The 16,718-nt window shown below is 39.6% G+C and overlaps 1 protein-coding gene across 5 annotated transcripts in view; it reads left to right on the top strand.

Annotated features, from left to right (window-relative positions):
• Positions 1–16,718, top strand: part of sipa1l3 (signal-induced proliferation-associated 1 like 3) — a 96,284-nt gene that overhangs the window by 64,082 nt on the left and 15,484 nt on the right. For all 5 annotated transcript variants that reach the window (XM_039683849.2, XM_039683847.2, XM_089116515.1 and 2 more), the window contains 5 exons: positions 90–247; positions 356–941; positions 3,146–3,420; positions 13,187–13,423; positions 13,529–13,705. In XM_039683849.2, coding sequence (XP_039539783.2) covers positions 90–247; positions 356–941; positions 3,146–3,420; positions 13,187–13,423; positions 13,529–13,705 — 1,433 coding nt within the window. The remainder of the gene's footprint in view (positions 1–89; positions 248–355; positions 942–3,145; positions 3,421–13,186; positions 13,424–13,528; positions 13,706–16,718) is intronic.

Genomic DNA, 16,718 nt, shown 5'->3' with positions numbered 1-16,718 from the left:
TAGAACGCCCTAGCAACACCCCTGGCACTGTGGCAGCATTTTCCTAGCTGTTTATTCCATTGAATTTCTCCCTTTCATTTCATTCACAGCTCCTGAGGAAGAGGCACATAGGAAATGATATAGTCACGATTATATTCCAGGAGCCGGGAGCCCACCCGTTCACCCCACAGAATATTCGCTCTCACTTCCAGCACGTGTTCGTCATTGTCCGTGTGCACAACCCTTGCTCTGACAACACCTGCTACAGGTTGGCCTTGTTTCCATAGCAACCCTTGCTAAGTACAGTAGTGGCTGATTATGTCGTGGAAAATATAGTTCAGTGACCGAAAGCTTTCTTTTCTTCTTCTTCTTATAGTGTGGCAGTGACCCGCATGAAGGACGTCCCTCCGTTTGGTCCGGCGATACCTTCAAATGGCATGATGTTCCGTGACCCCGCTGCCTTTCGTGCTTTTCTGCTGGCCAAGATCATTAATGCAGAGAATGCTGCGCACAAATCAGAGAAGTTTCACGCCATGGCAACCCGCACGCGCCAAGGATACCTGCGGGACCTGGCGGAGAACTGTGTTTCCACTACACCGCTCGACACTGCTGGCAAACTGAACAACCTCATCTCTCTGGCCTCCAAACGCAAAGAGCGCGTCCGGGCTCGCGAAGCAGCCGAAATGGGTGCCGCCGGGGCGCTTGTTTGGCGCGTACTTGCGCAGGACTACAGTGGCGGAGGCACCGAGCTTCCTTGTGCTCTTGCCATCTCCAATGAGTATATAGTGCTGGCGGACTGCTCCACCAAAGAGGTGGTGTTTAACTGTTTCTGTGCGGATGTGATTGGCTGGATGGCAGAAAGACTTGCACTGAAGATTTTCTATGGAAGAGGAGACCACGTGGCCTTACGGGTACCCGAGGGCAGCGCGCACGATATCAGAGAGGTGCTGCAGAGACTTAAGGTACTGATACATACATTGATGGCTAAGTTATTGGTTTGCATTATGGGATGTGAGTTTTAGGGTGTGTTCACACTTGGCATTTTGTTTGGATTAAAACGAACTCTGCTGCGATTGCTCTGTTATCGCGCTTTTCCAGTAGAGCCATATCGGCCGGCCGATATTAGGCATTTTCCAAACTATCGGTATCGGCAGTTATAATGGCCGATAAATGAATATTTCAAAAATAAAATAAAAACGGACGAAACTCGCTTGAACCATGTCATGAGTGTTGGACTTGAGTTTGTCCACCAGAGGGCACTCTACACAGTCGTTGACTATACTGACTATCATGTCTAGTTTTGCTGCTGTTAAATAACCCAAAGGTGAGGCGGAATTAGCTAGTAATAGTTACGTTACGTTGTTACAGTGTAGTTGACTGACTGTCCTTTTAACTTTTGACAATGTGACTGAAGTATTTCTTTAATACCGCGTGACAGTTATAGCAATGACACGTATCATCTATTATCATCGTTTCTGAAAAAAAATAATAATAATAATAAAATATCGGCCGATATATCGGAATATCGGATTTTAAATCCAACAAATGTTTGTATCAGTATCGGCTTTCAAAATCCTTTATGGTGACGATTCTCACTGACCAATCAGCAGTCGGCATTGTTTTCTCATGACATTTTAGTATCGCCTTAGCTCGCTTAGAACCTCGCCGGAGGTGGTACCAAAAAAAGTACCCGAAAGCAGGAAGAGGTACAACTTTTACACAGTGGAAAACCAAACAAAGGCGAGCCGAGCCGAGCTGGTACTGTGTAGTGGAAAAGCGCTATTAGTGAGATGGGTCTCAGTCCACTTCCTAACAAACTCTGGTGCGGTTCGTATGAAATATGAATGCATCACTGACCAAAGACATCTAGATGACTGTTTTGACTCCTTTACACATTTTAGAATCTCTTCATGAGTTCTCAGCTGGTCAAAATACCCTCATATGTTGGGTGAGCGCATTTAGCCCCGAACACAGCATCATTTTTGGATGTTCTGTAAGATTCAGTGTAAAATATATTAGGGCTGGGTATTGACACACATTTCACAATTCAATTTGCGATTTTGATTCACAAGATTTGATTCAATATTGATTATTTTGGATATCAGTTACAATAAATGGCAAATTTTCTCAAGGGAATCAAATCTCTTAACTAATGCTGTAAACTATGGAAGTCTAGTTGTATCCTACTAGGCTTCATTAGCCCAATATTAAGGTAATAATGAACTGTTTTGTATCTATACAAACACTTAAATTACACTTGTATTTATTTTTATAATAAGAAGATTATATGAAAATATAAACAATATTGGTAAATGGTGGCTGTCAACTTGCCAGATTTATTCTAATATGCATTAAATATTGAAGAACATTAAGATTATAATGCATGTAATATGGTGTATATACTGTATTTAGCAAAATGCTCCTCTCTAGAGTTATTTTTTCTAGCTGACTAACGAGTTTATGTGGGTTTTCTGAGGTAAATATGACGATACATGACATTGATTACAAGCTGTTTAACTGACGTCTTTCCATGGTTGAAACGCTGATTGAGCGAATCAATGTGACATGATACGGATTTCGATAAGTTGTACTCTATCTTTTAACACACTTTCAGATGCTCATTCATGTTTATTTCGCGCTGTAACTGGTATTATTAACCCGGAAGAGAGATCAGCGCTGCTGCTTCTCTTGAGCTGCGCCAGAGCGATCTCACGCCACAGCGCCAAACCGTTATTTTTATGTTTTTGAATTTCTAAAGAAAATGGACGTAATTTGAAATTTGAGACTTTGTTTCATATCAATAGTAACAAAGGACAAAGATTATTGCGATTTTTTTTTTTTTTTTTTTTTTTTTTTTTTTTTTTTTTGGATGCGCACAGCCGCGATACAATGTCCCATTAGTTCAAATGAAACAGGATGACTAATCGATTCTTGAGATTTAAGAATCCAATTGGTTCGTAAAATTGAGAATCGATTAATATCGAGAAATCGATATTTATTACCCAGCCCTAAAATATATCTAATAAAAGCCGACCAATCAGGTTGTGAACATATCCAAATGCTTTTAGGTTCGGTGTTAAAATACCATGTTTCCAACCAAACTACAAATGTGAACACACCCTTATAGTCTCTGAGCTCCTATCTGTCTCTCTGTTTCCCCTTGCAGGCATTGACTGTAGGTTGTGAGACGGTTGATATGACATTGCGACGTAATGGTTTAGGCCAGCTTGGTTTCCATGTGCGTTTGGACGGAACGGTGTCCGAGGTGGAGGAATACGGTTTCGCTTGGCAGGCGGGACTCCGGCAGGGTAGCCGATTGGTGGAAATCTGCAAGGTTGCAGCGGTGACACTCTCCCATGATCAGATGATCGACTTACTGCGGACGTCTGTCACTGTAAAAGTGGTCATTATTCCACCTTATGAAGAGGGTGGGGCCCGCAGGTGAGCCTATGGGAATTTGCACTTATTCTCGAGTTCGATGGTGTAAATGGCTGCTGTTTGAGAAATCAAATGCTGTCTGTTGTAACATCACAAGATACTTTATGATTTATTAGATCTCAGAAGCCACATCTGAAGCGGCATGCATGAGAGATATATATAAATACACACTTTGATGTGGCAGAGAGGAATGACAGGTGTTACAATGCATTACACATTCACACTGTTGGTTCATATCCAGTGTTGTTCTAGTATTCATATACAATGTAAATCACAGGGTTCAGGGTTCAGAGCATTTTGTGTGCATTTTTAGCAAAGATTTTGCCACCTGAGACAAATTTTGTGAATCCTAAAAGATTTCTCTAATCCTAGGCTAAAATCTGAAGTCTTCGATCATTAGTTTGACATGTTTACCACATGTTTACCGACAGCCAATACACTTGCTATAAAATTTGACCTCCTACTAAATGTCAGATTTGACGCACATTCCTGTAGTGTGACTTATCCGACAACAACCATCAAATCAAAAATCAATACGAGCGCCGAAGCTGATGATGCAATTAGTGAGACAACAACAAACCACCACTTGCTACACACACGTCTCAATTTTTTTTCCAGTTTTCTTTTTAAGAAAAGCCATGATCAAAATTAACGCTAGAGATTTTGTTTTGTTTGCTATCCACCATTTCTATCCCGCATGTAAAACTGTGGACAAGTCTTGTGTGTGTGTCCATTTTTAACGCGTCTTGACTGTCGTACAGTCTGACATTGACAACAGAGATCCCAGTGTGACATGGCTTACAGCGAGAGTCATGTTTATACAGAGTCTGAATAGCAACAGTCATAAAGAAAAGTGTGAACCCGGCTTTGCTAGAAAATTACAGATAGTTTGATGAGGCTTTGAGGATCCAGAGCCAGATTTGAGATATTCTGGTGTGGCATATATGAAGATTTTAAAAACGACATGTTTGAAGCTGAATTAAGCTTCATTAACTTATATTTATATTCATTTATATGGTTTTTTTGTACCCTGCTCCTGTACATACCCTGAAAAACTATCTTAAAATTCAGTTGAGTGAGCCATAATGCATATAATTGCTCTTGCACTAATTTGACTTATTTGATTTCATACTACATACTTGAAATTCATTCCTGAATCCGTTTATGCTATGATTGGTTGGCCATTTGCTGGGAGGAAAATGTACAAGTTGTAACTCTCAGAACTTTAATTGAATATCCCTGTAGAGGATAACAAAGAGCCATTAGCCCAACATTTCTATCAGAACGTTAGATAGCTCTTGTGACTCCATTAAATTCATTCATCTTTGATAAATCATTAACGGAGAACACCATTAAAGACTGTCGGACTCCAGCCTGTCTTATATAGAGACGAGAGCATCGACTGCTTCCTTCATTCAGTGTACTGTTGCCTGTGATGTCCCAGAGATCTAGAGACGAGAGAGCATCAAATCCCTTCATTACGCCTGTTGTGTGGATGTTTTAAAGAATGCCAGATATACAATTCGTAGAGTGCAGCACAGCTGAAATCCTTTGCAATCCTGGAATCCTTTTTTTTGAATAAGACACACACACAAAAAATGCAGTCAGGACAGAATAGACGTTCTCTGATAGATCATCAAATTCATCATCAAGTCATTCTGTACTGTAAACAGCGACTTTAAGGGTAATTCCACCATTGGAGACATGAATATGTATTGAAAGTGGGTCATATATATAGTAGAATGGGGTCATAAATTTCTAATTTGGTCGATAAAAGGCAGAAAATGACTTTTTAGTGCTGGTGGATTGTTGACAACAACCCCCATAGTGCATTGCAATGCTCAGCTCCGCAGGCCACTCCCACTCCTCCGCCCGTCAATGTAGACTAGAGTTGAGCTCCACTCCTGGAAATCGTTTCGCACTATGAAATCAGATAATGCGCGCTAATATAATAAGCGTCAAGGCGGCTCCCACGCCATCAGCCAATGGATTGGCGTGATTCTGTATGGGCTTCAGACAATCGGCACGCTTACTCTGACGCGTAATTTTACACGTGAAATGCAGACAAACCTTGGAGCGTTTTGTCTTCAGCGTCTTCATTAATCCCCTCGCAGTCTCCCGCATATTGATAACTGCTCCCTGATGCCCGCAGATTAGTTCAAATCTCCCAGAATCTAGAGCGAGTGAGCAAGAGCGCGCATGTGAGACAGATCAGACTGTGCCTCACACCGTATAGTGCACGAGGGAGAGAGCGAGAGACTTTGCGTGTGTGCGCCTCATGACACAGAGACATTTTCGTTCTTATTCGGAACCGGTTCCCTATTGGTGCCGCGTTTCGGTCCCTATCCATAATGCATCCATCTTCGTATTCAGTACCGTCGCCCATATTTTTAAAAAGTTTATGTCGGTGAAATCAAACGCACTGGCACTGATCTGTGATTGGTCTGTTTTAGGCCCAACCCCCTATGGGCGGGTTTTAAAGGGTGGGAACTAGTGCTTGTAGTCTTTATAGAAATCCCTCCACTTACCCCTTTTCCACCGAAAAAAGAACTGGTTCGGAACTGGTTCTGGTTCAAAGTTGGTTCGGAGTTGTTTCAACTTGCGAACCCTTTCAGAACCTGTTTGTTTTCCCACTGACTAGAGCGCCCAGGGAACGACGTTGTTACGTCACCATACGTCTTAGCTAGAAACGCTCTTTGGGATTATCTCAAACTCGTGTACCAAGAAGGCTTTAAAAACAATTGAAATATGTAAGTCTTTTAATCTTTTCCTTTGTTATGTAATCTTTTCTGATTAGTTATGTACCCCTGTCTTGTGTCTTTTTTTTCTTTCCATTTATTTGTTCTATTTATCTTTGCTTATAATGTTTTCAATAAAAAAAATACATAAAAAATAGAAACGCTTGCGCCAACTTCAAGCATATCAATTACAAAAACGGACTCTACAAATGTTTATCCTGGCTTTGCGATCCAATATTATGGTCAGAAAATATGTTTAGTACACATCTAAACCCGCCCCAGCCCCCGACGTAAGCATGACGTGTTAAAAGAACGGTTCTAGTCCAGCAAAAAGTTGGTGCCGCTTTGGAACCAGTTTTCCCGGCCGAGAACCGGTTCTTTGGCTGTCGAAACGCAAAGAACTGGAACTGGTCGGTAAGTTGAAGTTGAAGCCTCGCGGGAGCCGCCATCTTGTAGCAGAACTTCACTTGCGTTAGCATTCCCATTGACTCCAATTCATTTTGGCGTCACTTTGACAGCGAATAACTTTACATCTGAGGCGTTTGAAGACCCCATTTGTCCTTTATTTGTTTCTAAAGAAACACGACAATGTATAAAATGCTCCATTACCTTGTAGCTTATGTTATGGCCCAGTAGAAGCAGTTTTAGTGAAAGTAGGCTAACGGTTGCCAAAAACGGGCTTCAATGGAGTTCTAATGAGATCGCTCTGTCCATTTCTTTTACGGTCTATGGTCCGAACCGGCTCTCAAAATGCTTTGGTGGAAAAGGGGTATCTTACACTTCCTCCTACAATGACGTAAATTGACGATTTTCGCATAATTGGAGGAGGAGGTGAAAAAGGTAAATAGCGGATTTCTCTCGTCTCGGGAAATTGAGAGGGTGTTGGACGACCATTCAATAGTATAAATGGATCTCTAACAATGGAAATTTTAATGCAAATGGAGGGAGTGTCCCTTTAAGCCTAAAATCTGGGCAGCAGCACATTTCAGTTCTGACAGGGCTGCTGTTATTTGTTTTTTGCACTTTCCACCCCTCTGGAGACACATTCTGGTTTTGGAAAGATTAATGACGAATCTTTCGTGGCAGAGTTAATGCTGCTCGTTGCAGATGCCCTCCAGCTGGAACCCCTCTGACACGACTCAAACGATTTCACTGAGGGTTCGCTGTTTTCATAGGTGATACAACGTATCTTCAAACGAGAGGGGAAAAGCTTTTGTTTCTCTCGCTCGAGTCGTACCTCCTCCTTGTCTGGTGCGCAAACAGACGCGCGCACAAATACACACAGGCGCTCTCCAGATTTTTGAGAACGTTGGCAGACGCCTCGGTTCTCCGGGGAACAGTGAGTGGGAGTGTTAGAGAGAGAGCAGGACAGAGAGTGTTAGAAGAGGAGAGGAGAGAGGGATGGAACGGTTTACAAATGAAAACGGTGATTATGTGAAGCCTCAGCATCGAAAAGGTACGTTTGCAGACTCCAAAACACCGGTTTTGTTTCAATGATCATTTGAAATGATTATATTGCACAGTTTAGCGTCACATGTCTCTGAACTTTCTGCTGAGTGGCTCCTGCAAGGGACTAATTACTCTGTTTGATTGCATGCTAGAGGGACATGTGTTCGCAGTTGTGGTTAATTACACAAGTAAACTCTCTTTGAAACGTTCTCTCGCGCGCACGCCCCCACCCACACTGTGCTGAGGAACGAAAGGAGCGTGCTAATTGCATGCTTCAACATGCTTGTGTTTTTGTCATTCTATCTCTTTCGCTTTCCCTCCTCTGTTTGCTCATTGGTCCACTCTCTGAGAGTCAGGAGAGCAGATTGCATGAGACTAAAGCCCGTGGAAAGATACATAAGTAAGGGGTTTTAATTAAGACGTGTTCGGCGTGACACCGAGAGGGAACGGACGGCGTGTTTAGCATGCAGGGAGAGGATATTTAGACCGGCATGTCTGAGCATCTCCTCGCTGGGAAACAAAGTGGGAGGGTGTTGCATACGGTGGAAAGTAACACCCCTCCTCCTCTTTCTCCCTCCGTTTCTCCCTCCCTCTCTCTCTTTCCTCTTGTTATCATAGTGAAAGAGCGGATTGGAGGGGTGGGGAGAGCAGAAGTGTGTGTGCGTGTCCGGTTGTCAGGGTTGGTTTGTACTTCAGCTGTCAGTCAGAGCCTCATGGCGCTCCTGCGGACATCCGATACAACAATCCGGTCTACACGCAGAGGTTAGTGATGGGCTCGGAGACAAAGAGAGGATGGACGTGAGATGCTGGGACTCAGTTATATTACAGCTGTGAATGACAAAGGAATGAAAATACTTGGATGGGTGGATGGCAGTAAAAGAGGAGTGTTGGAGCTGACTGCACTCTTTCAGTGCTGAAGAGGTAGCAACACGAGGCTGTAATTTCACGCTCGGGGTTTTTCTTGTCTTTGTCCACCCGTGGCTTCAGGAAACATTAATGTGTGCTGATTAATTATGTGTCTTTAATAAGAAACTGCATGTGCTGATAATTGTCTGAGAATTTGTTATCATCTCTAAGTTAAGCATAATGTACAGTCGGGTCCAAAAGTCTGAGACCACATTGAAAATATGGTGGGGTTTTTTTTTTTTTTTTTTTTTAAAAGATGGCAGTCTTCATTTTGAACAAAGAAACGTTATGATGTAAACTATTGGGAACACTTTATATGTAAATAAATGCATTAACTAATATTAACAATGAGCATTACATTTGTTTCTGTTAGTTAATTGTAATTATTTTATATATATTTTATATCTCATTTATATATAAAATATTTATATGTATATATAATATAAATTATATATAAATATATATATATATACACACAGTATATTCATGAAAATACTTACAAGCATGTGTGTGTATTTACATATTTATATATATATATATAATTATACACAGTGCACCCACATATATTATGTAAACACAAACTTTTATTTTGAATGCAATTAATCGTTTGACAGCCCTACTAGTTAAATAAAAATACATCTGTTCATCAAATATTGTGCTTGGCCAGATACAGAAAAACTGATAGCCAGGCAACAGGCATTATACCAGTACGGTTATACAGTTAGACAACCGTGCTGAGAACGGTTTGTAATTGTGCCGTATCTGGGAATACTTCCATTTAGAGCCCGACCGATTATGGATTTTGAAGGCCGATACCGATACAAATATTTGTTGGTTTCAAAATCCGATATTCCGATATATCGGCGGATATTTTTTTATTATTTAATTATTTATTTATTATTTCAGAAACGCGCAACAAAACATTAACAGATTTCCCTAACATTAGTTATTTGTAGTTATTTATGAGTTTTAACAAAAATAATATAACGCATTTTAAAAAGAAACTTGTTTCTTTCATTGTCACAACAGAACAGACTGATGATAGTGGCATTAGCTAGCTTTGTGGTTAGATAGTCTATGATGAGCCATAATTTAGCAATGGATAACGTCATACTGCAAATTGTAAAACATACATTTAACAGGCCAAGGAGAGATGATGAGTCTCATTGCTATAACTGTCACGTGCTATTGAAGAAATACTTCAGTCACATTGTCAAAAGTTAAAAGGACAGTCAGTCAACTACACTGTAACAACGTAACATAACGTAATTACTCAAACTCATGACATGGTTGAAGCTTGTTTCGTCCATTTTTATTTTATTTTTTAAATATTCATTTATCGGCCATAATAACTGCCACGGTACCGATAAATCGGTCTGGCTCTACTTCCATTGCTATTTCCGTTTCATTGTGACTCGTGGCCATGATTTAACTACAGAGGGAGTGAATAAAGTTGATCAGATTCTGAAGTTTCAGCCACAATATCTTGCTTTTTTTTTCCTTGTGTGGGGTCCATACTGGTCCCTGATTAAATAAGCAAATTTGTGTCATTGATCATGTTAATGTTTGTACAGGAAGTCAGAAGATCATCAGAGATTTACACAAACTGCTGCTGTCATTAAAGCAAAAGGGGCTGAAGCAAATACTAATGTTCAATTTAATGTCACTCATTTCACGATTTTAATTTGGATGAATTTTTTAATAATATTAAATTATAACACAAAAAAAATGTTAAATGGAAGTATTTTCATTAGCTCTCAGACTTTTGGACCTCGATGGAGCTGGCAGGTTTATATAAACGTGAATTTTACCTTTAGGGTTAAGAGTTTGTATTTAGTTTACATCCTCTCTATATGTGTGTGTAGTCAGTCAGGGCTAGTTTATATGTCCTTGTGGTCTTCAGAAGAGAGTTTTTGTGGCCTGGTGTGCTTTCCACTCTCGCCCTCCTTCTCTCCCTCTCCTTGCTTTCTTTTGTCTCATTTTGGCTTTCTGACTGTCTTTTTCTCCCTCGCTGTGAATGGAGGATAATAGGTAGCAGCATACAATAAATATGATGTATGAAATATAGATGTCAGGGAGCAGAAGTTGCCACTAGGTTAAGGGCTGGAATATCAGTAATAACAAATATGGAGACGTCCATAAAACTGAAGTCTTGTCATTTTGACCTGGCAATCCAATCGAGATATATTGTCCAGCCTGCTTCACACATTGCAGGGTTTCTAAGAACACGGTTGTGAGTCCTGAAAATTTGCGGGTGTGTGTTTGGTTATAGAATGCAATGCGGTTGTCACTCTCATAAATAACTGAACTGTGTGTGAACGTAACCGTATTAAGGACTCATACAGGATTGACAACTGTATTCTGCTGCTGTGTGAACGTGGCCATATTATAAATGTCGGTAACACTTTACTTGAAGGGGTGTGCATAAGACTGACATGACATGACATATGTCTTGAATATGAAGTATGGTTTGTGCATGTTTATGACAACTGTCATTAAGTGTCATTCGCTCAATAATGACATTTTGAATGCAAATATGACATTGTTTGAGATGTCTTTGTTATGACACCTTGACATAAAACAATACATCATAACCTGTCAGTGTCTTTGTCATGACAACTTGACATTAAATGAAGTTAAACGGTCATGTGGTTGGCTTTGACATTGGCTGTCATGAGGCATTATAACTGTGTCATGAATATTTTTCGTGACCTCAACTACAGTGGTACTAATTGAATTTGTCATTAAAAAGTTATAATGGCTTCATGACAGCCAATGTCAAAACCAACCACCTGACAGTTTAATGTAATGTTAACAAATAAAGCTTGATAATTAATGTGCTATGTCATGTTTTGTTGTCTTAGTAATGTCAAGTTGTCATGACAAAGACACTGACAGGTTATGATGTATTGGTTTATGTCAAGGTGTCATAACAAAGACATCTCAAACAATGTCATATTTGCATTCAAAATGTCATAACTGAGCGAATGACACTTAATGACAGTTGTCACAAACATACATAAAACATATGTCATGTCATGATTATGAAGGTGTCATATTAATCTTATGCACGCCCCTTCAAGTAAAGTGTTAATGTCTTTATTCATCAAGGACGCATTAAATTGATTAAAAGTGACCGTAAGTATTCGTCTCTTTAAAAAAAAAAGGTGAAACAGGAAAAGGTACTGACAATCTAAATGAGAGTAGATGAGAGTGATGAAGTTACCTTGTCTTGAGTCCTTGTGGTAAAGTGCTGACAGTGTGAGGGGGTCAGAGTGGGTTTCAGTTTCTCATCATCATCAGAAAGCAGAGAGACCCAGAGGGATTCTGGCGCTGATGAGAGCGTCTCATGCTGTTTGGCATTCAGGAGAGGTTACTGCACTGGTCAACGGGGATTTAGGACTAATCTGCCAGTAAACCAGACCCTCTGTGCTTAAGCACACACTCAAATTCATTCCCTCAACCATCCCTTAAAATCTCTAACCTTTAACACGGGATGAAGAGTTTTCATCTTCTTTAAAATGGTCATGATCACACTAGTCGCGCTTAGCAATCGGATCCTCATTCCAGCCTGTTCTGACCAACAGCCACTCATTTAGACAGGAAGAAACTGACATGATAAAAGTCCAAATACAGCTTTTGTATTCACGTGTTGTTTAGAGTTGGGTTAATCTGAAATATAAAATGGCAATAATAGACTTGAAATGAGGTTTGACCGACTTTGACCGAGGGTTTCAGTGGCTGTTTCTATGATCTTTATGAAGAGGTGTAGTTGCTCCCAGAAGTTAAATACATTTATTTAAATGGGTATAATAGATTTATATACACTACCGCCACTCAAAAATATGGAGTCAGTATGATTTTAAGAAATTCTTTTATTTAGCAAGGTGCATTCATTTCTTCAAGTGACAAAGACATTTAGAATATTACAAAAGATTTGTTTCAAATAAATGTTCTTCTATCCTGAATCACAAAAAAATCGGTTTCCAACACTTAGAATAATAAATGTTTCTTGAACAGCAAATTCGAATAATTTCTGAAGGATCATGTGACACTGAAGGCTGGAGTCATTATGCTGAAAATTCAGCTTTGCATCACTGGAATATATTACAAAACACTCATTTTAAATTTTCATAATATTTAATGATATTACCGTTTTTAATTTAATCTTGGGGAGAAAATTTAAATAAGGGACTCTTAGTGAAAAAAAAATCTTTTAGACAATAGTATATAAATTAAACGGTATATTTATATAAATTACAGTAAAATTATTTAAATCTATAGTTATATATGAAGAGTTCAGATGCAAAAGCCTCTAAGTGCCATTTGAAATTTTCTTCTACAATGATAATTTTAATCAAGCTTGTATATTTAAGTTCAGTGATTTCACTTAAATGGCAATGATAATTACCTATTAATTGTTATTTAAGTGAAATTACTGAACTTAAATATACAAATTTTATAAAAATCATCATTAAAGAAAAAATTTCAAATGGCATTTAGAGGCTTTTGCATCTGAACTCTTCATATATATATATATATATAGAGAGAGAGAGAGAGAGAGAGAGAGAGAGAGAGAGAGATATGAGTTATGAACAGATGAACGATTTTAGAGTACTGAAGCTGGTATTTGCATATTTAAATTTGAATGGTTTATGTAATGTTTGTGTTTGTAGGGGCTGTACGGAGGAGTACGAGATGAAGATGATGGAGCAGAAGGGAGAAGCGGAGCCAGTGGCTGCAGGGTATCGTGCGGGGCAGCGGACCCCAGTGTGGCGTTGGGACAGTCCCCCGGGTACACACAGCTCTGCCCAGCGCTGGACCCCCGGCGGACCCCCACCGGTCCCTAGCCGCACCCACAAAGCTCTGGTCCCCATTCCATACAGAGAGCCCCAGCACATCTCTGCTAAAAGGCGAGACATTTCGGCATATGGTTAAAATCTCTGGAAAACCAACTATTAGGCGCATATTTTGGCTTTGTTTTTCTTCTCACTAGCTATTTCCGTCTCCTCCCACAGGCCTGTCAGTTACCCAGAGAACCATTACAGTGTGTCTCCTCTTGGCGGGGACAGAGGGATGGCGTACAGAAACCCTTCGGCTAGTTTCTCCAGTCCAGCCCCTGGGTTTAACTCCACTGCACTGGGAGTGCCGGGACTCAGCGGACCCTTCATCCGCTATAAACCCTCCCGAGACGGGTCAGTGCCGGTCACATGTTTGTTTTTTGCATATATTGGCATACTTTCCCTTGACTGAGCTGTCCATTGTATGGACATGAGAATAGTAAATAATATGAGAATTTATTAAGTAAATTCTAAAATTCATAGATTTGAGCTGATGTTTCCAAGCATTTTGTCCATATAGGGATAACATAAACTCAACCAGTTATCATCGCCTGTTCAGGGTGTTCATTTTGAAAGGTAATGATAATTGTACAATATCATCCCACTTGTTACAAGGCACCAGAATTAAAGGAGTAGTTCACTTTTAAAAAAACTTTTGCTGATGATTTACTCACCCCCATGTCATCCAAGATGTCCATGTCTTTCTTTCTTCAGTCGAAAAGAAATTAAGGTTTTGGATTAAACATTCCAGCATTTTTCTCCATATAATGGACTTCAATGGGGACCAAACGGTTCAAGGTCCAAAAGACGCTTTCAGTGCAAACTGCAAACTGTTCAAAGGGCTTTAAATGATTCCAGACGATGAATAAGGGTCTTATCAAGCGAAATGATCGTGCATTTAATAAATAAATAGAAAAGTTTAAGTTTTAAAAGCTCAAATGCTCGCCTTGCTCTGTTCTTTGACACACGCTCGTGACTCTCCTGTTCGAGCTCGTTCATCAAAATGAACGAATCTTTTTCTGAGTCAGTTCGTTTCGTTCATTGAATGAACCAAATGACTCATTTTGATGAACGCAATGGTCAAACACGTCGATCTAGCATGTTATCGTAGAAAATCACGTGGAATGCAAAAACACATTCTGTGTGAACGACTGCTAATAGTTTGGTCTCAATTCAAAAGAACTGATCTGACGAAGTGAACCCAACTCTATAGCATGTTTGCTGTCAGAAACATAATTTATTAATATACCTGAAGTGCTCTCACATAGTGTGAATAAATACTCATTATTTTGCCCAGCGCTTGGAAACTAATACAACAGAATGCTATAACTGTGAGTAAGGGTAGAAATGAACATCTTCAGGCGCTGTTTAACATCATCGGTGGGTGTGTCTGATGCTTTATGATAGGCTGCGGTCGAGGCATGTATCAGCTAGACCTACAGTGCTGATTCACAGTGCTATTGTGTGTTTGCGGATGATTGTATACATGTATAAAACCGAGATCACGGCATGTATAGACAGTCATGGCGCTCTATTATGTGCTTGATGGTTGGCTACCCTGTTCAACCAGAGGAACTTGTTGCGAACGTTTCTTTTTTGAATGCGAGTTAACATACATGTGAGTTAACTGACTTGTTCACGGAGTTTCTTATTTTTCACATGCATTCATATTTAATGTAATTATAAAAAGTGTGTCATTGATTAGCATATCCTGGTTTTTATGCATCTAATTAGAGCTTGTCCCCCCAAACACCATTCCCATGATAAACCTTAAATATTTATAGAGAGCTTAATGAGGAGGATAATTCTGCTGATTGTGTTTTTGTCTCATACTTTAAAGTCTGCGTGAAATCAAAAAGTACTTTTTTTTACTTTGGTAGTGCTGATTACTAGTCTTGTGGTGAACAATTAATCTGTCTAAGATGCCCACAGAAAGAAATCGTTTTTGTAATCTTTGGTCAAAATCTGAAAATTTCCATCCTGGAATGGTGTTCTTTCTCTGATGATGTCAGTTTGACGGCCTGGGGCGGATCATGCTTAATCACTCCCTTCTAACCATCAGTGAAGAGATGAAGCCGCTGATATGAAGCTTGCCATTATATTCCACATTTAATTTCACTTGAAAATACGTCACAATAATAATTTAAAGTTGGTTGGCAACTTTTAGCTCACGTAGACCTTAAAGGAGTCGTTCACTTTTAAAAAAACTATTGCTGATGATTTACTCACCCCCATGTCATCCAAGATGTCCATGTCATTCTTTCTTCATTCGAAAAGAAATTAAGGTTTTTGATGAAAACATTCCAGGATTTTTCTCCATATAATGGACTTCACTGGGAACCAAACGGTTCAAGGTCCAAAAGACAGTTTCAGTGCAAACTGTTCAAAGGGCTTTAAACGATTCTAGACGATGAATAAGGGTCTTATCAAGCGAAACCATCGGCCATTTAAAAAATAAATAACAAAGTTTCAGTTTTCGAACTTGTTCATCAAAATGAACAAATCTTTATCCGAGTCAATTCGTTCATTTCGTTCGTTGAATTAACCAAATGACTCGAAAAAAGATTTGTTCATTTTGATGAACGAGTTCGAAGAGGAGAGTCACGAACGCACATCACAGAACAGAGCAAGGCGACCTTTTGTGCTTATAAAACTTAAACTTTGTTATTTATTTAATAAATGAGCGATTGTTTTTGCTTTATAAGACCCTTATTCATTGTCTAGATTCGTTTAAAGCCCTTTGAACAGTTTGCAGTTTTCACTGAAACTGTCTTTTGGATCTTGAACTGTTTGGTTCCCATTGAAGTCCATTATATGGCGAAAAATCCTGGAATGTTTTCATCATAAATTGTTATTTCTTTTCGACCGAAGAAAGAAAGACATGGACATCTTGAATGACATGAGGGTGAGTAAATTATCAGCAAAAGTTTTTTTAAAAAGTGAACTACTCCTTTAAGTGTATTTTTGCCTGAACACGTCAGCAGTTTAAAGTGTGTTAGAGCATTAAAGAGATGTTGGGGCACTGTGAGTCTGTTAAACATTTCACACTGACTCTGTTTATGGTAGTGATTCAGCGAGATGTGCTAATGAGTGCTATTAATAGTCCCATCAGATCCAGCCGTACATCACTCAAACCCACAGGGTGACAAGTGACAGAACACTTGGGTTGCAAGTGACTCAGGATTGAATGTGGCGTGTGTATGATGCAAACTTAGTGGTGCGGTGTCAAAATTGACCCTGTTTGTTTCCTTAATGCACATAATGCGCTTTAGTCATTGGTGCGTGTAATAGACTAATAAAAGATAATGAAGACACACATTTTATTTGGTAAAGTCAGCTTGAAATATAAGTATTCATCCAGTCTATG

Source organism: Pimephales promelas, chromosome 10, assembly GCF_988280905.1.
Source record: "Pimephales promelas chromosome 10, fPimPro1.hap1.1, whole genome shotgun sequence".
Taxonomy (NCBI): Eukaryota; Metazoa; Chordata; class Actinopteri; order Cypriniformes; family Leuciscidae; genus Pimephales; species Pimephales promelas.
This window is presented reverse-complemented; position numbering and strand designations above follow the sequence as displayed.